The sequence below is a fragment of the Pinus tabuliformis genome, chromosome J, assembly GCF_031772625.1.
Source record: "Pinus tabuliformis cultivar Carrire ecotype Pingquan chromosome J, CPIR1, whole genome shotgun sequence".
Taxonomy (NCBI): Eukaryota; Viridiplantae; Streptophyta; class Pinopsida; order Pinales; family Pinaceae; genus Pinus; species Pinus tabuliformis.
The window spans coordinates 536,166,272-536,190,557 of record NC_142295.1 but is presented as its reverse complement, the minus strand read 5'-3'; the positions used below and the strand labels follow the sequence as shown (position 1 = coordinate 536,190,557).

Genomic DNA, 24,286 nt, shown 5'->3' with positions numbered 1-24,286 from the left:
TCAAAGGAACCATACCATCATAAATTTTCTTATCTTTTGCCTACAAGGAACCATGTTTCTAAAATCAGGTGATGCATCTGATAAGGTGAAAGATGCACACTTGTTGTTTCAGCTTTTGGATGAGGTTGTTGAATAGGTGGGTGTGGCTAATGTTGTTCAAATCATCACAGATAATGCCTCTAACTATGTTCTTGCTGGTAAAATGTTAGAGGCTAAGTTGCAGGAAACGTGGGCAGGGGGTCCGTTTCCCCAGGGGAAACGAAACGAAACTCGTTTCCCCGTACCGTACGGCCTGGAAACGCATTTCCGGCCGTACGGCCACGTTTCCCGAAACGGAAACTTGGCCGTACGGCCGGAAACGCGTTTCCAGGCCGTACGTGCCACGTTTCACCAAAAAAAAAACACTTGTTTTTTAATTTTTTTTTTTTTTTTTTAATTTGTTTTTAAATTTTTTTAGAGTTTCCAGGTAGTTCTAGAAACCTATTCTAAAGTTATAAAAGAGCAACTTGGCTCATTCTCTCATCACATCATTCATGCTTTATGATTGCACATATATATAATAATAATTTTTAATATATATATATATATATATATATATATATATATATATATATATATATATATTATTATATATATTCGCGTTTCCCCGTTTCCAAAATTTGGGGAGGTCGCGTTTCGTTTCACTTCCCGTTTCGGAAACTCGTTTCCGTTTCCCCGTTTCGTGCAACTTAGGTTAGAGGAAAAACACAAAACCATTTTTTGGACTCCATGTGCTGCACATTGCCTAGACCTCATGCTTGAGGATATTGGTAAAATAGATTGGATCAAGAACACTATAGAGCATGCCAAAAGAATAACAAAGTATATCTACAATCACTCATGGATTTTGACTTGATGAGGAAAAACACAGGGGGCAAGGATCTTGTTAGGTTTGCCATCACTAGATTTGCAACTCATTTTTTGTCATTGCAATCTATGGTTTCCCAACATAGAAACTTGCAAAGGATGTTTTCCAGTGATGAATGGGATGGATGTCAATGGGCTTGCAAACAGGGTGGCAAAGATGTAAGTTACGACCCCGAGAAGTTGACATTCCAACTAACTCTATCAGGGCCCACAAGCTTTTGGTGCTTCATCTTCTAGGGTTAGGTTTTTGGATGTTTAGGGTTTCTCATTGTTTTTTCATGATAAAAAGACCTCAAAGGCTCATTGTAACTCAGTTCAAAAGGCATGTAGCCATCACATCTCTTCTCAGAGATAAGCTACCATCGCCCAAGCTAGTTTGTTTTCATTATGCATGGAAACAATTTTCAGCGTTTGTTTTTTATTAATTGAAGTTCCGTTTCGTTGTATCTCTGTGTTGTCTTTAAATCTATATTTCATTTCGTTCCTTCATAAATCCAGATAGCCACTTCTCTTACTTTAGGTCAGCTCTCATCTGACACAAGGGGGAATTCCCTAATATGACTACAAATCTACCCTTTACAGAGCTATTAATAAAATCAGATTTGTAGAATGTAGTGTTTTGATTTTTTCGATAAAAGAGTGAGAAGATTAGCAAGACCAAGTGCCTTGTCCTTGGGCAAATGGAGTCCAAATGTTACTTGATGAAGAAGTTCAAAATGCAGGGGGTTAATCAACAAGCTATGTAGTACATCCACCTTGCTAATCAAATCATCAATATTGACACATGAAAATGCATGAAGAACTCATAAAGACATCATTTTATTTCCAGCTCAATATCTACCAACATATGGTGCAACCATTGAAGTACAAAAGGCAGTAACAACCTTCAGAAAAGTAGAATAGTAGCAGCCTTTTATCATATACCAATCTGGTTACATCCAAGGGTGTTAAGAGCAGAAAAACACTCACAAAACCCTTATTTACACATCCAAACAGCCCACTGAAAATGTGCCACAGATCTTAAAGAGCAGAGATGTACCAGCAGAAATTAAGGTAGCAGCCCAAGCACCAATATGATCAACCATACCTGCAGAAAAGAATCTTCATTTCCCAGGAGCCCTTCCACTCTTTAACCTGAAAAATGACATTTCCTTTGGCCTTCATTGGTGGGAGAGGGGCAAGGATGGGTTGTGTTCCTTCACATAAACTTCTGATTTGCCAAATGAGAGGAGTTTTCCTTTTATAGAGCTTCTCATTAACTAATTTACAATAAACTATAATTAATAAAACTTTAGAGTGTATTAAATCCTTCTTTTCTCCAAAAGATATTAATAAAATATTATGAAAAGATTTTGGAAATGTCACTTGTCCTCTTTAGCAGGAATGATCTTTCAGAGATACCTTGTCAAAATCCTTTGGAGTGATGAGACCTAGAAATATGTCCATAAAAAGTTTCAAATATGGAGCATCCCTCTTCGTTGACCATGTTAAGAGGCCACATGTCATTCCTCTAGCCAAGTGCTCCATTATTTTCCTTATCATTGATGTTTGAGTTCTCTAGATAGCTCTAGGTGGAGCATGTGAAAATTCCTGAATCTAACACATCAGAAACCCCTGCTGCAATTTATGGTTTATTATCTCCTACTTGTTCTTTACATTAACAAGTTATTTAATTGCATAAATATCGAATTAAACACAAATGCAGCCTTCACAGATACACAGATGATGCACTGAAGCAAACAGAAACAATAACACAAGGGACACCGTTATTTTTGGACAATCATCCCCAGAAAAACCCAATGCGGGAAAATCGGTGCAGCATATATGAGGGTTTAATTATTAAGCAGATTTCGTGAATACAACTAGGGTGCCAGAAATGGCTCACCCAACATAGAATATCCTCGGCAATAGTACCTCTATACAGAGACAAATATTCTGGCAAATAAGCAACCAGATGATCAACCCCACAGTGACTTTGACTATTCCTTGTGCTAGACAATGAAAGCTACTCCAATCACTGCTTTGGAACTGCGTCACCCTCTCCCGGCTGATCTGCTCTCAGTCTGCCCCACAGAATCTCCCCATCACTGCTTTTGAAGCTCAACGTCAGATTCTATGGCCCTCTGCACTACCTGCGTCAGCCTCTACGACCTTCTGCATCCTCTGCGTCAGCTCCTGCTGCCTCTGCATCAGCCCTTCTAGGGCCAACACTGTCTCTCTGGCACTGCGTTGCCTCTCTGCTATGTATTCTTCAGCCTCGGATGGAAATCCCTTGCTGAACTGCCCTCATTGCAACTCTAGTCACTAATTCGATTTCCTTAGCAAACCTCGCCCCAGAAAATCGAATTCTTTGATCACTTGGTGTGTGTCTCCAACTGACCTTCAAGCCTCCTCTTCTACTTTTCCTGTTAACAAATCAACGGTCGAGATTAAGTCCCTAATCAATCGTGAAGATTAGAACTGGCTTGATCCTCGTCACTTAGAACTTTCTCACCCATTTTATATTAATATACATTAATATTTTTATTTTCCTAAGTTTAGACTTAGGGACCCATTAAAAATATTAATTATTTTAATAACTCTTCATCGGGGTGGATTTTCTCCAAACGATTTCTGGGTCTTGGAGATCTCATGCGCCTTAGCCTCTCCACCAAATTTCATGGTTAGAGCACTTACGATGCTACCAAAAATCAATAGAGCACTCCTAAAAAATTGTGCATTAAATACTATTAAACCGTTAACTTCCTCCTTATAAAGGGGGATGCCCTTTTTGAGATGTGTGCTTTCAATAAAGTGTAGAAGAGGTCTTGCACCATGTTGAGCATGTCTCCATCCATAAAACACTAAAAGACCTCTTGAAAGGATGAGTTCTCCTTTATTCTTGAGATGTGTGCGTTAATTAATATGCAAAAAGGAAGCTAAGGGTCCATTAACCCCTCCTTATGATGCATACACGACACTCGTCTTCTCTAGCTAGGGCACTCTCCTTCCTTGACCCTTTGACTAAGTAAAATGTTAATAATGTTCCTCAAGAAGTAGTGTGGTCTTGGTATCTATGCAAGGATACATCACCAAAGGGTCAAATTTACCATGTGTCTCAATCCTACTTGAAGAGTTCTCTAAGACCATTATAGTAACATCCTTACCAAAAATAGCTTTGAATATCCCAAGGAGAGTGAAGTGCTCAACCACCTTTCTTGGCATATATGCATAGCGGACTCAAGGTGTTTAAGATAACTAATTCTCTATCTCCAAAGGTGGGATTCCTAGAAATATGTGCAAAAGAGGGCTAAAAAAATCATTATCCCACATAAAGCTAGAGCACCCTTTTCCATATGCTCAACAAGTACACCAAAAATCCCCATCTTAAGGGTAGTGCCCTCTCTAAGAAAGGGGTCACAATTGCAATTGTCCTCATGTGATGCAAGGCAAGCCCTAGAAACTCTAATGATATGATATGACTCCAGATATGCAACATTTCCTCAAGATATGTGAAAGGTAACCTCAGTGAACAAATGTGCATGGAAATATGTGGATAAGTGTTCAAAAAGGTGAATCTTTGCCACATGTGCAAACTTGTTGCTATACGTGTGAACTCAACCATCCATCCTGTCTCAAAAGACGTGAGCATCATCTAATCAAGTTACCAAAATACCATAGTTTTAAAACCTAGCTGGTTCAAATTGGAAATCGGCCAAACCAGTCAGTCAACAATTCCAGGGATCGAACTGGTCCAACTAACCTGATTCATAGGCAGGTCATAAATGGTTAGGTGCACCGGTTGTCTTGACTGGTTGATTCCATCACAAACCAGCCAGTTTGGGTACCGCATAGGTGGATGGAAAAATGGGTCCCGCGGGTGGTTTTTTGCAAACTATGGGAAGCTCTCCCCCCAAATATGCCATCCTAAACTTATAAAAGCAAGTCCAAGCTCCTATTTTCCTCACACATTTGATTTCTAGTGTTTGTGATCATTTGAGAGTTTGAAAAGTGTTGTAGCAACATTGAATTTTGGAGCAACAACATCAAGTTTGGAGGTTCATTGTCATCATGGAGGAGTTGTCTAGTGGAGTTGGCATCTTTGGGAGGAGGCTTCATCATCTAGTTTTCATTTCCAACCTTTCAGGTAGGATTTTTCCCTAAAACTTTCCAGATTTTATTGTTGTCCTTGTTTTTAATTTTTCCCCTATTTCAAGATTCAACTTTCAAGTTAAAAAACAACAAGGGAGAAGGATAGTAGTTGATTATATGTTTTGCATTTTCTATTTTATTTGCAGATCTCTTTCCTTCAAAATTTGAAATTAAACCATCCATCATGGCCCCAAAAGCCAAAGATGCTGCATGGGTTCACTGTGATGTTGTTGATGGCAAAATGTTGTACAAATAATGCAAGCACCCAATGGGAGGGGGAATTTATAGGTTGAAACAACACTTGGTTGGTATAAGAGGTAAAGTAACTCCTTATGATGCACCAGATAAAGGGACAGGGCCTATTAGGAAAGAATACCTTGAAAAATTTGGGAAGTATCAAGAGGCAAAAGCTAGGGAAAAGACTATACAAGATGAAATTGAAAGGAAGAAGGAACTCGCATAATCTATGGCTAGGAGAGAAGCATGTGGGTATGATGATTTTGACCTTGAAGACTCCTCTATCCCTTCCACCAATCTCCATGATCCCTTCTATTATGTTCCTCCCCCTCTTGGGTTTCTCTCTCAACTTCAAGGCCAAGTGAAAGGTGAAAAATGATGAACATTAAGAGTTATTTCACACCTTCCTCCACCTCTGCCTCTACTACTGCTAGTGCCATTGCCTCCCAACCAAGTCTAACTCAACCCACCTTGGATGCTCATTGGAAAAAGCAATGCAAACATGTTGCTTTTGAATACATTGCCAAATGGTGGTTCGATGCAGATATCCCCTTTAATGTTGCTCACTCACCTTATTACCAAGCTTTGTGGGATGCTGCTTTCGCTGTAGGAAAGGGCTTCAAAGGATCTACTATGCGTGACTTGAGGAGAGCTCTTTTGCAAAGAGAGGTTGCATCCATTGGAGAAAACTTTACTGAGTTTAAAGAGTCATGAACCAAAATAGGTTGTTCCATCATGTCAGATGGATAGGCTGATGGAAAAAACCACACTATCGTAAATTTCCTTGTCTCTTGCCTTTAAGGAACCATGTTTTTGTCATCGGTTGATGCATCTGATAGGGTGAAGATGACAACCTATTATTATAGTTACAATAGGGGGGGAGAAGAATGTTATGTAGGTCATCATAGATAATGCCTCAAACCATGTTCTTGCTGGAAAGATTCTAGAGGCCAAATATAGGACCATATTTTGGACCCCATGTATTGCACATTGCATAGACCTCATGCTTGAGGACATAGGAAAAGTGAAGTAGATAAAAAACACTGTAGAGCATGACAAGAGTATCACAAAATACATCTACAACCACTCATGGGTATTGAGCCTAATGAGGAAAAACACTGGGGGCATGGAGCTTGTTAGGCTTGCCATCACAAGATTTTCAACTCACTTCCTCACATTGCAATCTCTCACTTCTCAACAACAAAACTTGCAATTTTTTTTTTTCCAATGATGATTGGAATTCATCTCGGTGGAATTGCAGAGCAGATGGAAAAGACACCAAAAAGAATGTTTTTGACAACACTTTTTGGAAAAAAGCAGTAGAGCTTATGAAAATTTGTGAGCTCCTCGTTAAGGTTTTACAGTTGGTGGATGGGAAAATTTGGCCATGGGCTATGTCTATGAGGCTATGGATTAGGCAAAGGAGCAGATACGAGCAACCTACAAGGATAGAGTAGGTAAATATGGGCTATTTGGGAGATCATTAATAACAGATGGAACAATCAACTCCATCATCCTATACATATAGCCAGGTATTTCTCAAACCCAAAGTATCATTATAAAGCTAAGCTTGGAGAAGATCATACTGGGGAGATCAGAGATGGGTTGTACAAGTGCTTGGAGTGCATGGTACTTGATGAGTCGTAGTAGTTGGAAATACATCAACAACTCAATGCTTTCTCTAGGGCCACATGCACATTTGGAAAATATTGCAAGAGATGTGCATCAACCAAGTAAGCAATTCCAATTTATTTGTTTTTTTTGTAAAGTTCAATTGTTTAAAATTGAAGCTGTAATTTGTAAATTGTTCAAACTTACCATCTAAATTGTTGAACAATGAACTACCTCTAGTCTTTGTCTTTGTAGCACATTGGTGGGATTCGTTTTGCAACCATTTTCCTCAACTGTAAAAGTTTGCAGTTAAAGTTTTCAACCAATCTTGCAAAGCTTCTGGGTATGAAGCATAATTGGTTTGTTTTTGAATGGATTCACACAAAGAAGAGAAATTGTTTGGAACAAAAACTATTAAATGATCTTCTCTTCGTGCAATACAACCTTTGACTAAGGCGCGACAAGTTGTTGAACAAAAGCCCTGATATAGATCCCATTGTGTTGGATGATATTGATCCAACTTCAAAATGGCTGCACGAGACTCAACCAACTGAGCTTGATCCTAATTTTGATATTGATGCCATGGAGTTGGGGGGTGTTGATCCCAATGCAGATCTGGTAGTTGAACCAATAGTTGAAGGAAGCGAATCACCAAGACCAAGCATGGCACATGGTATTGGTGAGGGAAGCAGTAGTCCTACAGCTCGACCAACTCATGCTTCTAGTTATGCTAGGCCTAATACTACTATTGAGTCTAGAGAGGGGTTTGAGGAGTCCTCAGACTTTGAGCTAGATGATGTTTATGTAGCTCCTCCGGTGATCCCTTGTCTAGTAGTGGTGATGAGTTTGATGAGTGATCATGTTGATCAATGATTTGTAGTAAGCTAGTGGCCTAGTAGCTTGAGTTTTAGCATTGTTTTTGGACTCCAGAATCCATCTAGAGCCTCTTTGGTTATGTATTTTGTTGATGATATCATTGATATGTATTGCACTCGTTGTCATTTTGATATATGCACCCTTACATGGTATATAGATGATAAGACTTTCCATATTTTGTCTCTAATTGTTTAGAATCTTAAAAATAAGTTTTTTTCATTAAAAAAATAATTATTTTATGTATTTTTCAATTCCGGTTTATTGAATTTGGTTTGGTCCAATTTGATCTGGTTCTGGTTTGAATCATGGTTAAATAGGCAATCGGTTTGATACCTGGTTCTGGTTTTTAAAACCATGCAAAATACACATCCTAGTGCAATGTTGTTGAGAGAAAACCTATGAAAATTGAAATTGGATTTTTTATATTCTAGTTATAATGGGTTGAATGCTTCTCCTCCAAAGGCCTCCAAAGCTCGAATGCTACCTCCTAAACCATGTGTAGCTCTAGATCCACCACACCTACATGATCCCTTCTCAACCCAAGCATCCTCAAGCTTAGTACAAGCCTCCATTAAAGAAACCAGGTGTCCTAATGCTGTCTAAGTCTCAGTGCCCTCCTCCAAGATGCCCAACATTCCTCCTCCAAAGTGAGTTGTCCTCTCATGCAGGCAACCAACCTCCATGTGCGTGTGCATGAAGAAGTCACCAAATTATTTAGGTCTCCAATGCTTCCAAGGAAGTGAGCCATGTAAGCATCAAGATAAGGTCTAGCAATTCACAAGCAAGCTAACTCCAATGTGTATCTCCATCGTGGTACAAACAAAGATAGTCAGCACACCATGCACCCCACATCACATGAAGCACCCCCAAGCATGGTTTAAACATTTTCAGAGAAACCCCAAATTCTAACAGTTGCTTTGGGGAAAAACAATTCAATAAGGGGGCACTATTATGGTATGTCAGAGTATGCAATATTTCTAGCTTAAAAGAAACACTTTTATCATGCTCGGTACTAAAGAAATTAAGTTTGAATGGTCAGTTTGGCATACATGGGTGAGGTGTTGATTATGGGTGATACATATGCTTGATGGCAGCCTTAGAATATGATGGTTTTGTTAGAATTTGCCACCTAACTAGGCCCACCTACCCCTTAGTTGAAAGTATATTTTATATTTTGTGGATAAGTTTTGTTGACCATGTCTGTGGTTTTGGGCCTTTGTTTGGAGCGGACCATGGATTTTCTGTTGGTGGTTTCTTATGTCCCTTTGCCTCTTTAGGGGCATGTGAAATGAGAACGGTAGTATAGGTTCTCAGGTGTTGAAGGGATTGCTTAGGAGACTAAGTTGTGCCAAAAGCAATGTCCATACCTTCTTAGGAAAGTTTTTCTTGTTGTTGACACTAATTACTATTTCTGTTCTATCTTAATTATATTTGTGCTGTTCAGATTGTGGATTTGCAGATTTACTCTGCTGCATTTAGTGACTATATAATTGTTGAGATTCTTTCAACTAAGCTGAATTTTCTCTGTTATGTCAGTAAAAGATCAAATCAAATTTCAAATCTTGCTCATAACATTCTTCATGAAAAATTGTTATTATAGGTTCAAAATAATAAAGATTCTAATTTTCTATTACTATTTTAATTTCATTACGGAGCTTTCTCACTTTTGATGATGATTATGACAGTTAGAATCATGCATCTTAAAACTTTCCTGTGTAATTAAATGTACTACACTTTTAGTGATGCATGTTGTCAATGTCATCTTGATTCAATGATAGCTAAGTTGCATGAAACTTGGAAATGGGTATGCTTCTGAAACAAGGAAGGGAACAGAAATTTGATCACCCAAGATCTGAAAATATGGGGAATGACAAACTTTTAAGAAATATAGAAAATTATTAGGAAAAGTAAAACTTATAAGCATAGTCAACAAATCTCAGTTTAATCAAAAGACGAGGATGCATAAATCTACTCTACCACAATTGCTATCTCAACTGCATGCCAAATACCTCACATAAAACTGATTCATTGCTTTTAGTAGGTGACTTCTAGCTTGATCATTTTCAAGAATTACTGATAGTCATACTAGGTATGAAATTTTCAACACAAAATTGAATCAACGTAACACAGGAGCCATCAACAACATTTATAGACCTTAGACATGCAACTAATGCCATATATGCCTTTTGGAACATCTAGAATTCATGAAATCACTTAGACCAGAATCTGTGCATGGCTGTAAAACCAGATCCAGTTCATTTTCAATGAGCCCAGATGACAAGAAAAAGGAACAATATAATTATTTAAATACTACAAGGAGTTACATTGCTCATATGAAGGCCAAAACCACCCCTTCTTTGCTTCTCTGAATTGAGAAATCCCCTTCACGAGGGGGATCAAACACCTCATTGTTGTTCCTTGTAAATTGAGTCCAATAAATGGCTATTTCCTCAGAGATAAATGTACACCTGTTTTGGGTTGTAGATGCCCCAATATTCCCCCCACCAGATCAGAAATGGCCCCGAAACCTTTCCAATGGTTCTAGGTACCAAACAAGGGGGCAAAGGTTTCCTGCAACGTACATTGGTGAGGTTGATGTACCCTTTGTTGAAAATTAGTGAGTGAAGGTCTTCTTGACTTGTGCCTTAGTCAAGAAAGACCACGAGTTGTTCTTCTTTAACATGCATGAGTCCCTGTGTTTTAAGACGAGTTCATGAAGCAGTTTCAATTATGCGCAAGAGTGGGAGGCTCAGTTTGTTGTCTACTATTGCGAGTTAGAATTGGGGAAAGACAAGTGAAGAGTCTCAAATTCTAAATTGAGATTAGACGAGTTACACAAGTCAGTTGGACTTAATTAACTCATCAATCACAAGTTTGACTTCCAAAAATAAACTTGCCAGATTTAAATAATGCAAATTGCTTATAAGGAGGATGAAGGCACATCATTGTAACATTATTATTGAGCATGAGTTTGTGTGAAGGAGCTTGTGAAAGAAAGAGCTTGCTAAGGAGAAGTGTTAATTTTAGGTATGTTCTATGCTTAGAGCAATTTATTTCAATTTTCACAGTTAGCTCAATATCTCTCCCAGATTAGCAATCACATCAGCATTAAAGTAAACTGCAGATAGAACATAAACATAAATCGCAGAAAACAAGCCAAGACAAGAGGACACAAGATGTGGCGCTAGCCAGGGACAAACCCCAATGTGGGGAAACCCTTGATCAATTCTTCTTATATGTTCTTGAATCTTCAATAGTTCAGTAGAGAGAGAGAGTACATATACATCAGAAGTCAATAGTTTGACTTGACAAGATAAGAACATAGATCTTCTCTAAGAAGATGTCTCATGAGGTAATTGATATGGACTCATGTGATTCCATCACTCTATCATAGTGCTGCACCATGTTGCACCATCATACCATGTCCATCACAGAGCTGCACCATGCTGCATCACTGCTGAGCTGTACCTCATCATGCTGCTCTTCATCTTCGTGTTGCACACATCATGCTGCTGCACCATATCATCTTGCTTCACCTCCTTGTGTTGCATCTTCAAACTGTACCTTACTGTGTCTATCATGCTGCATCCCCTTGTGCTGCATCTTGATACACTTATGTTGCACCTTGATACACTTGTGTTGCACACCCTGATACACTGCCCATAACAACTCTTGCTATGGTGCTATGGCCTGCGGCCTAGCACATAGCCACAAACGTATCATAGATAGTGTCCAATCATTATTAATGCAACAACATTTAGTCTATAGAAATGTCAACTCTTGAACATGCTATAATGTTGCAATTCAGGGACTAATTAGGGTACTGACCACAGTCCCTAACAACCCATCTAAGCTGGCGCAGAATTGCTCTTAATGACTGTGGTTGTCCTCCAATGAGTTGCTGCCTTCCATGCTGCATCATAACAGTCCTCCTTGATATAGTAGACCTCCCAAATCATCCCACTAATGAACTGCTATAACTTTCTCTTTTCCTATGGCTAGGGCAGTGATGAGACTGCATATAAGGAACCATTCAGATCCCTTCTCACAACAGTCTAAGGGCACATGAAACCCTCCACAAATGCAGCCTAGAATAGTGTTAAGGTGACTGCGTTTAGGCCTGCGTTCAGCCATGTATAGACTGCATCTAGGGCACGTTTAACCCTTCCTTAGATATGCAGCTAAGGCTCCTTTAAGGCTTCCTCATGTCTGTGGATTAGGGCTGCCTTGCTGCGTGTAGAAGTTCCCCTAAACAGTGGGTAGATCTCCCTTCTTTGCTGCGGATTAGGGCCTCCACTTGGCTGCGTATAGGGCTCCTTCTTTGCTGTGTATTAGGGCCTCCTTTAGACAGCTATTAGGGCTCCTTTTGGCTGCGTATTAGGGCCTCCTTTAGACAGCTGTTAGGGCTCCTTTTGGCTGCGTATTTGAGCTTCCTTTGACTGCGGCTAGGGCTATGTTCTTCAACTGTGTCTAGGGCACATAGAACCCTTTCTTCACTGCATCTAGGGCTTCTCCCTCTTGACCTCTCTAGCCACTAAACCCAAACAAGTGGAGAGAGATATTTAGGAGAAGTGAGTGTGTAAATGACTTGAAGACCTCCTCCTTTTATAGTAAAACGTGGAGCACAAGAGGGGGCAGATTAGTTGCTGGCCGACCTTGACGAATTGTCCCATAACACAAATAAAATCATATCTCCATGAATACTTATCCGAATCAGATGATCTTTAGATCAATCCTACACATCTCGATGAGAGGAGTCCAAGAAAAATATCAGTTGTCATTAATAAGATGACCCACATGGAGTTTGGCCCTAGTTGCCAATTTTAACAAGAAGCTTGTGCTCAAATTGATAGAAGGAAATTTCCTTGGGATTTGCACTAGGATTTAGGTAGAAATTCCTAAATAATAGGAGCTCCCTATGTGCAAGGATTTAGGAGGAATGCGCTAGGAAATAGGGGCTCTAGAAGTACACAAGGAAATAGGGAAGCAAGATCAGGGTTCTTGCAAAGTGTTTCAAGCTTAGGATAGGAAGGGAGAACAATATTGTTTTCTATTGAAACATGATTGTATTGTAAGAGATATATTGCTCAAATTTCTATCAATAAAATTCTCAAACAAGCAGAGGGTTTTCCCAGTTGTCCCTTAGAAAAATATTGTGTTTTTGCTATCATGTGACTATGTTTATTTTTGTTCTTATTTTGCTGCAAACAAGTAGAGAAATTATGTGTCTTAATAAAAAGAAAGTAGTTTTCAGAGTGTTCATTAGAGCAGTTGCAAAATTTCAACGAAATTCTACATGGTATTAGAGCAAGGAACAATATATATACCAGCACAAAGATCAGTTTGTTATCAGCACAAATCACTCAAGAGGGCTAGCGCTAGATTGTGAAGGAGAGCTCTCTGGGTAAGCAAGATGACATACCAAGGATTGAGAGCAGATCACTGTTTAGAGGGAGCATCGAACTTCATCTCTTGGAAAGGGAGGATCATGATAGTTTTGGAACATAATGGGGTGAGAGACTTTATCAAGCAGGCGATAGCACCACCTCAAGATCCCCAACAATTGGCCCACGTAATAAGAATGATATCAAGGCAAGGAGGATTATTCTAGAAAGGGTCAAAGATCATATAGTTCCTCACATTCATGAGAATAAGATAACATATGAGATGTATCAAGCCATTTCACAATTATATCAGAGTACCTGTGATACTAGGAAGCTTGCTCTTAAAGAGAAGATAAGGAGTATCCAGATGAAACAAGGAGAGCCCATCGCCACATATCTTACGAGGTTCACTCAAGTTCGAGATGAGCTAGGTGGTGCGAGTGTCACTGTATCTGATCATGACCATATGAGTTTTGCCTTACTTGGACTTCACAAGTCTTGGTATGGCTTCTAGGATGTTGTTAGTGGGAGAGAGAACTTTCGTACTTGGGAAAGGTTATGGACTGATTGCGTACAGCTAGAGGTTCGAAGAGGGACCAGAGAAGGGAGATCAATAAAGACAAATGACAAGGGAAAATTTGCTCTTGTAGGAAAAGCCAAGGGCAAGAAAGGCACAGGGAAGGGCAAGTCCAATCAGAAGGGCGACAAGAAGAAGAAGGATTTGAGCAAGACCAAGTGCGTCTATTGCCATGAGTTTGGGCACTAAGCTACTAAGTGTCCAAAGCGAAAGAACAGATCTGGTAAGGATCATGTTGTTGCATCAGCTAAGGTAGATGGGTTTGCTTCTCATTTTGAGAAAGACTTCTCATTGATAGCTTGCATGGCAAGCTCAGTAGGTAGAAACACAAGGTATATTGATTATGGTGCATCCTTCCATATGGTTGGGAATAGGGAGTATTTCAACCAGCTAGAGGAGAAGGACTTGGAGGTTCATATTGAGCTAGGAGATAATGGCAAGTATGCTACCAAGGGAGTTGGTAATGTCAGCTTTGAGAGGGAGTTTGGGAGCTCTCTCCATTTCAGAGATGTTGTCTATGTTCCAAGGCTGAAGAAGAACCTAGTTTCAATAGCATCCCTTGAGGACAATGGATATGTTGTCATCTTCAACAGAGGTAAGGCGTACCTCAAGCACCTAGCTTCTAGATTAGTAAAGCAGATAGGTGTGAGGACGAGGAACCTGTACAAGTTGCAGGTAGAGACTTGCGCAACCTGGAGAAACAAGGCAAATGGTGAGCAGAGTAGAGATATTGGAGAACTATGGCACAGAGTCACAGACGCATGGGACACTTACATCATGGGGCATTGAAGATTCTTCAATAGATATCCACAGGATTACCAACTTGCAACTTTGACAAGAATGGAGTGTGCAAGGGATGCATGCTTGGCAAGTATGCCAAGACTTCTTTTCAGGGACGAGACAACAGGGCCAAAGGTATTTTGCAGTTGGTGCATTCAGATGTATGTGAACCCTTTTCTTCTCCTTCACTTATGAGACACAGATATTATGTTACTTTCATTGATGATTATTTTCGTAAAACTTGGATATTCTTTATTAAGAAGAAAGATGAGGTTTTAACCAAGTTCTTGGAGTTTAAGGCCTTGGTAGAAAACCAGACAGGGAAGAATATCAAGTAAGAAGTGACAATGGGGGAGAATATGTTTCCAATGCCTTCAAGGAGTTGTGTGCAAAAGAGGGCATTAGGAGGGAGCTTATTGCACCCCATAACCCTCAGCAGAATGGGGTGGCTGAGAGGAAGAACCACAGATTATTGGAGTGGCCAAGGCTATGTTGCATGATTAGAGACTGCCTATGTTCTTGTGGGTAGAGGCATGCAACATTGCAGTATTTCTGCAAAACAGGAGTCCACACAGGGTTCTTGGATGAGTTATACTAAAGGAGGCTTTCATAGGCAAGAAGCTTGATATTTCACACTTCCATATCTTTGGCACAAAAGTTTATTGCTATGTGTCCAAAGATAGTAGGAAGAAGTTGGAGCCCACAACAGAAAATGGTATTTTGGTGGGATACAATGAGACAACTCAGGCATACAAGGTGTATCTACCAGGACACAAGAAAACAATACTCAAGCGAGATGTGAGGTTCGAGGACAAAGCTATGAGGGAGTTCCTAGAATGAGAGAAGATAGCACTACCTCAGATGGAGGAGCTACTCACTCTTAAAGAGGAGCCTTAGGCAAGATCACAAACAAAGTCTCAAACAAGTGGCAAGAGGGCCGCACAATAGGATGCAAAGGAGGATGATGAGAAGAAGAGATTAGTACAATAGTAGGAAGCTACTCATTTGGAGACTCCTGGAACAGGAAGGAAGAGAGACAAGTGGGAAAACATGTTGATTCAGGTTGCCCAAGAGTATATTGAAGCTCCTAGAACCATCTTCAAGCAGAGTAAGCAACCATAGAGGTCCATAGGTTATATGGCATTGATGACAAAGTTAGTGGACATTGAACCTTATTCTTACAAGGAGGCAACTTCTCAACAGGTTTTGTAGGATGCCATGGTGGAGGAATATTCCTCCATCATGAAGAACGATGTTTGGGAGATTGTGCCACAACCCAAGGGAATATTAGTAGTAGGATTGAGATGGGTGTACAAGGTGAAGTATGGAGCAGATGGGAGTATGGAGAAGTACAAGGCTAGGTTTATGGTCAAGATCTTCTTACAAATTGAGGGCATAGACTATGCTGAGACTTTTTCCCTAGTAGTACGGTATTCATCCATTAGGACTATTCTGGCACTTGCAGTACATATGGGGTGGAAAATCCACCAAATGGACATAAAGACGACATTCCTCAACGAAGTGGTTGAGGAGGAGATTTATATGGAGCAACCAGAGGGGTTTGAGCAGTTCAGCGGAGACACACATGTGTGCAGCTGAAGACAGCTCTTTATGGGCTTAGGCAGGCTCCGAGAGCATGGTACACTCGTATTGACAACTGCCTTTGAGGATTGGGCTTCACTAAGAGTGAGGTGGATGCCAACCTGTACTACATCATGGTTAGAGGACTTCCACCCATTCTAGTGCTCTATGTTGACGACCTTATATTGATTGAAGCAAACAGCTTGATCCAGGATTGAAAGGAGTACCCTGCAAGGGAGTTTGAGATGAAGGATATGGGGCTTATGCACCATTTCCTTGGCTTGGAGGTTTGGCAGGGTGATGGTGAGATCTTCGTGGGACAGGGGAAGTGCACTACAGAGATTCTCCAGAGATTTCATATGCAGGATTGCAGGCCCATGGCCACATCCCTCGTCACAAACTGGAGGAAGGTGGATGCTATAGTATACTGGCAACTCATCGGGTTGTTGATGTACTTGGTCAACACATGACCTGATATTTGTTTTGTAGTCAACCAGCTGAGTTAGTTCATGATGGAATTGACGAGAGTTCGCTTGGTTACTGCAAAGCATGTGTTGAAGTATCTTAGAGGCACAACGGATTATGGATTATGGTACATGCAAGTTGATGATGTGAGGCTTGAGTGCTTCACAGATGGAAATTGGGTAGGGAGTTCCACAGACAGGCAGAGTACTTCAGGAGGCGTCTTCAACATTGGATCAACAATTGTTCCTTGGTACAACAAGAAGCAGAGATCAATTGCACTCAATTCAACAAAGACCGAGTACATGGCTGCCAGTTTGGCAACATGCGAGGCTATTTGGATTAGGAAGTTACTTGTGGGACTTTTCAGACAATGGATGGAGCCTACTATGATACATTGTGATAATCAAAGTTGCATCAAGTTCTTTGAGAACCTAATGTTTCATGATTGCTCAAAGCATATCGAGATCATGTACCATCATTTTAGAGATTGTGTGCATAAAGGGATAGTGAAGCTACAATACATTATGACAGAGGGGCAGACAACAGATATCTTGACCAAGGCATTGGCAAGAAGTAGTTTTGTTCATTTCAAAGATAAGTTGGGAGTTGTACAAATCCCTTCCTCGCTAAAAGGGAGTGTTGAAAAGTAGCCAGTGAAGGTCTTCTTGACTTGTACATTAGTCAAGAAAGACCATGAGATGTTCTTCTTTAGCATGTATGAGTCCCTATAAATTAGGACGAGTTCATGAAGCAGTTTGACATATGCACAGGAGTGGGAGGCTCAGTTTGTTGTCTCCTAGTCCGAGTTAGAATTGGGAAAAAGACAAGTGAAGAGTCTCAAGTTCTAACAAGTTCTAAATTGAGACTAGATGAGTTACACAAGTTAGTTAGACTTAGTTAACTCATCAATCACAAGTTTGACTTCCAAAAATAAACTTGCCAAATTTAGCTAATGCGAATTGCTTATATGGAGGACGAAGGCACATCATTGTAACATTATTATTGAGCACGAGTTTGTGTGAAGGAGCTTGTTAGAGGAAGAGCGTGCTAAGGAGAAGCTTGTGTGCAGATTGGTATAAGGAAATTTCCTTGGGATATGAGCTAGGATTTAGGAAGAAATTCCTAAATAATAGGAGCTCCCTATGCATAAGGATTTATGAGGAATGCTCTAGGAAATAGGGGCTCCAGACTTGCGCAAGAAAATAGGGACGCAGGATCAGGGTTCTTGCACAGTGTTTCAAGCTTAGGACAAGCAGGGAGAACAAGATTGTTTTCTATTGAAACATGATTGTCTTGCAAGAGATCTATTGCTCAAATTCTATTAATAAAATTCTCAAACAAGCAGAGGGTTTTCCCAGTTGGGTTCCCTAGAAAAATATTGTGTTTTTGCTATCATGTGACTGTGTTTATTTCTGTTGTTATTCCACTGCAAACAAGTAAATAAATTCTGTATCTTAATGAAAAGAAACTAGTTTTCAAATTTTTCATTAGAGCAGTTGCAGAATTTCAAAGAAATTCTACACCCTTAAGCAGCTCACCAAGGTTCCCTTCTCGCTTTGGTCTAACCCCACTTTAATAGCAGGATTTGGATTAATCCAGGTGCAAGTCCCAAGTGAGTTTGGTATAATAGTTACCTTTCAGATTTGACTCCTGTGCTGGAGGAATTCTGCTCTAATGTGGTGCAGCCCCTGGAGGCTTGTTTCTTGAAGCACTTCCAAGTTCCAATAGAAGAGGATACTTAAGTGTCTGCCTGTAGTGACTTCTTATGACAATATTTTCCCTTGCTATCACTACATACATACTGCTTATTAATCACCAACATTATGAAAATTTCCTCAACTATATGGCGGGGTTTTAGTTGCTCGTTTAAGATGGTGTTATCATGCAGCCTTAAGTGTTTTTTGATAATAAAAGCATTTTATTGGTCAGAAAAATACTTTGGTATTTATGTCAAATATTCGTTGAAATAAATATTTCATTTTATTGGTGAGAAAAGGACTTAAGTATTTATTTCAAATATTTGTTGAAATAAATCCTTTACTTGTGCAGATGAAGCGGGAAATTTCTACCATGAAGCTGATCAAGCATCCAAATGTCATACGGTTACATGAGGTAAACTTTGATTCTGGATTTGCGGATTCTCTTAGTAATGAATGGAAAACTTGACATTGGCAGAATAAATATGGCAAGCAAATGTATGCTTCATGCTGCGAATATCCCACTGTCTTTTATCAAAAAATTATCAGTTAATGTTGCATCTTGATCCACTCTGTCCATTTGGCATTGTAATAACGAGTTTCTTTTTCCTTAGCAACATATTATTGGGTGTTAAAACCCTCTTAAGTGAAGTTGGTGCTTATTTTTAATGGATCCACTAGAATATTGCATGAAAATTTAATTTTGCATACACATAATCTTCTGTTTTAAGGCAGACACATGTGAATCCCTTGACTAGTTTGTTAATGTAATGATATGGGTTACCCATTATACTGAAGTAGTAAGACTAATTGATGCTGTCATTATCTGGTTTTCAGGTCATGGCTAGTAAAACAAAGATCTATATTGTACTTGAGTTTGTAACTGGAGGAGAGCTTTCTGATAAAATTGTAAGCAATAAGGATTGCTTACAAATTTTCATTTTAGTTTCTTAATTCAATTTTCAACCTTTGAAAGCTATGATTTTCCTTATATTGTGGCTTGATTCTTGTTTATTGATTCTATTATCCACCGTTAAAAGCTATGCAGTTCTTTAAATGCTAGCTGCCATCTTGCTTTTAACAAGGATTATGTTGGATTCGTTGTTAGGATTTGTCAGTTAAATGACTAGTGCCCTGGATTTCAAAAGCACATTTCTTTTGGCAAAACAGGTTAGAAATGGAAGATTGAGAGAAGATGAAGCAAGAAGATACTTCCAGCAACTCATCAATGCTGTGGACTACTGCCACAGTAGGGGTGTGTTCCATAGAGACTTGAAGGTAGTATTAAACCTGGGATTGAATTGATGTCCTGTTATTCTCAATTCGTGTTCATTGTATATCCATTTAAATCGGTTTGAAAACCTTGAGTTACTTTGCAAGACCACTGAATATCCTTGGAAATAAATTATATCATGTATACTGTCTGGTTTACGCTACTCATGGATTTTGCAGCCAGAAAATATGCTTCTAGATGCACATGGGAATCTCAAAGTTTCTGATTTTGGCTTAAGTGCCCTGCCTAAGCAAATCAGGGTAAGCATATTGGTAGTAAGGACTCAAAGTGGACCTTTTGGTGTATTTAGCTATTTCTTTCACAATATTGATCTGAACTTCAAGATTTATAGGAGAACACAAAAGATATATACTTAACTTTGACTGGGTGATGTTCAGACATTAAAGTAAATTGTTTATATTTCATACAACAGGCAATTGTTGGGGGTGCTGATTCATTGAATCAGCACAAACGCTAGAGCTTTGTCAGATGAGCTTTTATCATCTATAAGAACCAAGGATTTGGTTTGATGTTGGATCATATGATGCTTTCTTAGCAATGTTGCAAATATCTCCAATTCCTCCAAATACTTATGTTCTTTTCCAAGTTTCTCAGTTTGCTGTTGTTTTTCAAGCTTTTCCAAGATGTTTGGGCCCAAGTTTATGCTTGCCAGTATTTTTTGATATTTCCCAATGTTTTCTCTGATATTTCCGATAAGTTTCTTTCTGGATGCTCAGCAATATATTCCCCGAAATGATATTTGCAACATTGCAGTTTTTGGTGCTTACTACTTTTTATACATGTTCTCCTTTTATGTTTTGATTGTTCAGATGTGTAATCTGGAGTGAGTGAAAAATGCACTTTGAATTTGTTGCACTTCTTTCATCATTTTATGGTTAGAATCTTTAGTCATCCGTTGGTTAGACTTAGTTATTGTCCTTCTGAGTTGTTTGTAGCTATGGAGATTACATTACCAGAACCCGTTTAAAAGAAATAGCTTTTCATTTGTAGTATACTATGGTTGATAAATGCAATGGATCATTTGCTGCAGTTTGAAGAGCCAATGTAAAGAGCTAATCTTATTAAAATGATTAATTACAGGAGGATGGACTACTTCACACTACTTGTGGAACACCCAATTATGTCGCTCCTGAGGTATCAATAATCTTTTGTAGTTTAAATCAAGCATAAATAGGGCATTCAGATTAGCATGCTTTCCTGCATGGCATTTCGTATCAATTAATATTTGTAGTTTTAGTCCGACATAAAATATGGCAATCAGGTTACCATGTTGGCCTGCATGGCAGTTTTATTAGCACCAGACTATAAATTGAAGCGTGTATGCCTTATTTTATGCAGGTAATTCATGATAAAGGTTACAATGGTGCAACTGCAGACTTGTGGTCTTGTGGTGTTATCCTGTTCATTTTGATGGCAGGTTACTTGCCTTTTGAGGACTCAAATATAATGAGACTATATAAAAAAGTGAGAATGCCAGACCAGCTCAAAGTTGCATCATTTTGCATTGTTTAATATTTTTGGTACTTGTAATGTAAAAGAAGAGCTCAATGACTGACATGATGGAATCATACTGTAGATTTGTAAAGCCGATTTTACCTTTCCTTCATGGTTTTCTTCAAGTGCAAAAAATCTGATTTCAAGAATTTTGGATCCAAACCCAAAGACGGTAAGTGAACTGGTATTTCAGTTGTATTTTGAAATGTCGCAGATATGTTCAACCTGCCCACTCACATTTTCTGTTCATTTCAATCCATCTCATACCTACCAGCCATATAATTTGAAAAGGTTATAAAGTCATTGATTTTTGAACAAGTAATGAAATGGTACATTTGTTTTTGTAACAAGATATGGAATAAACTCACTGGCACATTTATATCCTCCATTGGCAGCGTATTACAGTACCCGATATTTTAGAGGATGTATGGTTTAAGAAAGGCTACAAGCCACCCAAGTTTCAAGAAGACGTGGATATAAATCTGGATGATGTGGATGCCGTTTTCAATGACTCTGAGGTAAGATCTTGCGTGTGAAATGATATTTGTCAATCTCTTAGTATTCGAGGAACAACCTGTTGACCAAAATTTTTGTACTTCTTATAACCAGGACCATCTTGTAACAGAGAAGAAAGAGACACAGCCCGTGTTAATGAATGCATTTGAACTTATCTCCAAGTCACAAGGTCTCAACCTTGGCAATTTGTTTGAGAGCAATATGGTATGTTATAGGCAACTATGGTTTATAGTTAGGTGCTAAAATCTTGTTTTCTTGAAATGTAAATACCTGTCTCATTGTGCAACAGGAGTCTACTATTCCGCATTTAGCTTCCGAGGGACTTTTCTTTGAAAATATTGTCCTCTAAATGCATTCCTTGTTTTTTATATAGTATATAAATTATTTTCTTTCCTTTCTTAAGAGACTGGTGTTTAAGAGTAATTGGCAGACTGCATTATTACATCTAGTTTGCACAATTGAACAAGCAAACGACAAAAAATATTCCTTTTAGGAGAATATATACAATCTGTTCGATACTTTTGACATTATTATAAACACACACAACTTATTCCTTCTAGGAGAAAATACACAATATGTTGCATACTTTGGCATTATTATAAACATACTATGCATGTACTGTGCATCATTTTTGGAGCGCCCAAATCATGGCAAGCACAGAAGAAACGTATACAATTACAATATCAAATGAAAAAATTTAGTCTGAGGAGGAGAAAATAGTGCAGAACTCATGATTGACTTGTAATAAAATTGAATGAACTGCTAACTACAAAAATTGACTTGTTCTCTGATACTCTCTCGCTCTCTTATATATATAAAGCATGTTCGAGATTTCTGGAAAAGAAATATGTAACCAACGTTGTAGAATTTTAAAACTTGCAACTTTTCCTTTCATTAATATTCAGGAACGTATTCATGCAATTGATGTAAATGTGGTATTGTTGATAGGGTCTTGTTAAGCGAGAAACAAGGTTCACATCCAAACACCCTGCCAAAGAGATAATATCAAAAATTGAAGAAGCTGCCGGACCTCTTGGATTCAGTGTCCAAAAGAGGAATTATAAGGTGGCAATAATCTCACAGACCTTCAATTGCCTGGTTGAGATATAAAACTCTCTAAGACACTCTTTTATGCCAGTTATAGACTTGCCTATCTAGGATCCGTGTCTTGGTTTCGTTCCATTCTCTCTGGTCTGGCTACATTTCTAGGGAATGGTTATTCTTTTCAATTCTGATTTCTATTATTCCACTTGCTCTCAGATGAAGCTGCAAGCTGCGACGACTGGAAGAAAGGGGCACTTATCCGTAGCTACAGAGGTACTAATATGGTTGATAAATATGTACTAGTTGCATTCGAGGACTATGGATATCAATTACAAGTGCTATACCAGTAAAAATCCTTGCCTCAGCCTTTAAGCTCGAGCTTGTATTTTTTCAGATATTTGAAGTAGCTCCGTCGCTTTTCATGGTTGAGCTTCGTAAAGCCGGAGGTGACACATTGGAATTTCACAAGGTTACAATGCATTTTTTCCTCATATGCCCCTACTCAAAAAATATTTGAGGGTGTTCTAAAGTCAACTCTTAGTAGATATTTAAATGCGTCTCCTTGGATGGCTTAAACTGTTTAATATTTGATATTGCTTTGAAGTTTCACTTAAGGTGAATGTGGACTTACTGGTTTCTTTATGTGCAGTTCTACAAGAATCTTTCAAGTGGGATAAAGGACATTGTCTGGAAGTCTGAAACGATCATGGAGTAGAATGAATAGATCTAAATTCCCATGAGCTAATTAAATATGGATATTTTACTAACTTCTGGTATTGATTATATTTTTACGCTGATTGCTAGCTATATGGAAACTGATTGATTAGTTTTGATTAGAGGTGCAGTGGACATTTTTGCAGTTTGTGTACTAACCCCACAAGATATTAATTATTGATGGGAAAACAGATTAATATGGAGTGATGCTATTTCACTACAACTTTTAATATTTTACTGCTGAACAGATTATGAGATAAAGACATTCTATTTTGTAGTTTTAGTCTCTGTTCCAATTTTATGGCATGACATATATACATACATTCATATGTGTGTGATAAAATAATTATCAATTCAGTCAGTGTGTAGCCATAGGAAGAAAATCTTCAAGTTGCTATTAAACTCATGAAGGTCAACTGAATGCAGGCCTGAGATCTCTGCTTCTGGCAAGGCTTAATATCGATTCCAAATAAATTTAAGTCAAAGAAACTTGGGTCAGAGTCCATTTCCATAGGGAACTTGAACCAAAGACTGGGATTGTTAGGATATTTTTGGTTACATATATATGTAACTAGCAGTTTATATGTGTATATGGAATGTGTAAAGAACTCTTTAGATTGCATTCTTGTATTTTAGAAGTAGAGCTGTTTTCCAATTGTCTTCCTGATTTTAGCAGCAGTGTTGTTTCTATGTTTGTACATTCTTTATAAAAGAAAAGAAAACAACAAGGTGGACTATGATTTGTCCCCAGTGAGAAAAACTTTTTGCTTGTAGACTAGTTACTGTGCTTCTTTGCTATAGTTATTCTCTTATTTTGAAATTCATGTTTACATTGAATATGTTTGCATTGTAGAATCTTGTCCATTTCCCACAGGTTGCTCTCAAGGTGTAACAGTTTATATCAGAGAAGTTGTTGATCTCAAGGGGATCCCTTTGTCGCCAAGGTAAGGAAACTCAGTCTGTGGAATCTTGGGTTGTT

At 38.7% G+C, this 24,286-nt stretch overlaps 1 protein-coding gene across 1 annotated transcript in view; it reads left to right on the top strand.

The window, feature by feature from the left end:
* Window positions 1–23,590, top strand: part of LOC149228126 (CBL-interacting protein kinase 23-like) — a 45,242-nt gene extending 21,652 nt beyond the window's left edge. The window contains exons 2-14 of the mRNA XM_089378051.1: window positions 18,598–18,660; window positions 19,083–19,154; window positions 19,416–19,523; window positions 19,698–19,778; window positions 20,620–20,673; window positions 20,878–21,003; window positions 21,116–21,205; window positions 21,429–21,551; window positions 21,643–21,753; window positions 22,498–22,614; window positions 22,810–22,866; window positions 22,988–23,062; window positions 23,243–23,590. Of these exons, the coding sequence (XP_089234177.1) occupies window positions 18,598–18,660; window positions 19,083–19,154; window positions 19,416–19,523; window positions 19,698–19,778; window positions 20,620–20,673; window positions 20,878–21,003; window positions 21,116–21,205; window positions 21,429–21,551; window positions 21,643–21,753; window positions 22,498–22,614; window positions 22,810–22,866; window positions 22,988–23,062; window positions 23,243–23,308 (1,143 nt within the window). The 3' untranslated portion in view covers window positions 23,309–23,590. The remainder of the gene's footprint in view (window positions 1–18,597; window positions 18,661–19,082; window positions 19,155–19,415; window positions 19,524–19,697; window positions 19,779–20,619; window positions 20,674–20,877; window positions 21,004–21,115; window positions 21,206–21,428; window positions 21,552–21,642; window positions 21,754–22,497; window positions 22,615–22,809; window positions 22,867–22,987; window positions 23,063–23,242) is intronic.
* Window positions 23,591–24,286: the final 696 nt, after the last annotated feature.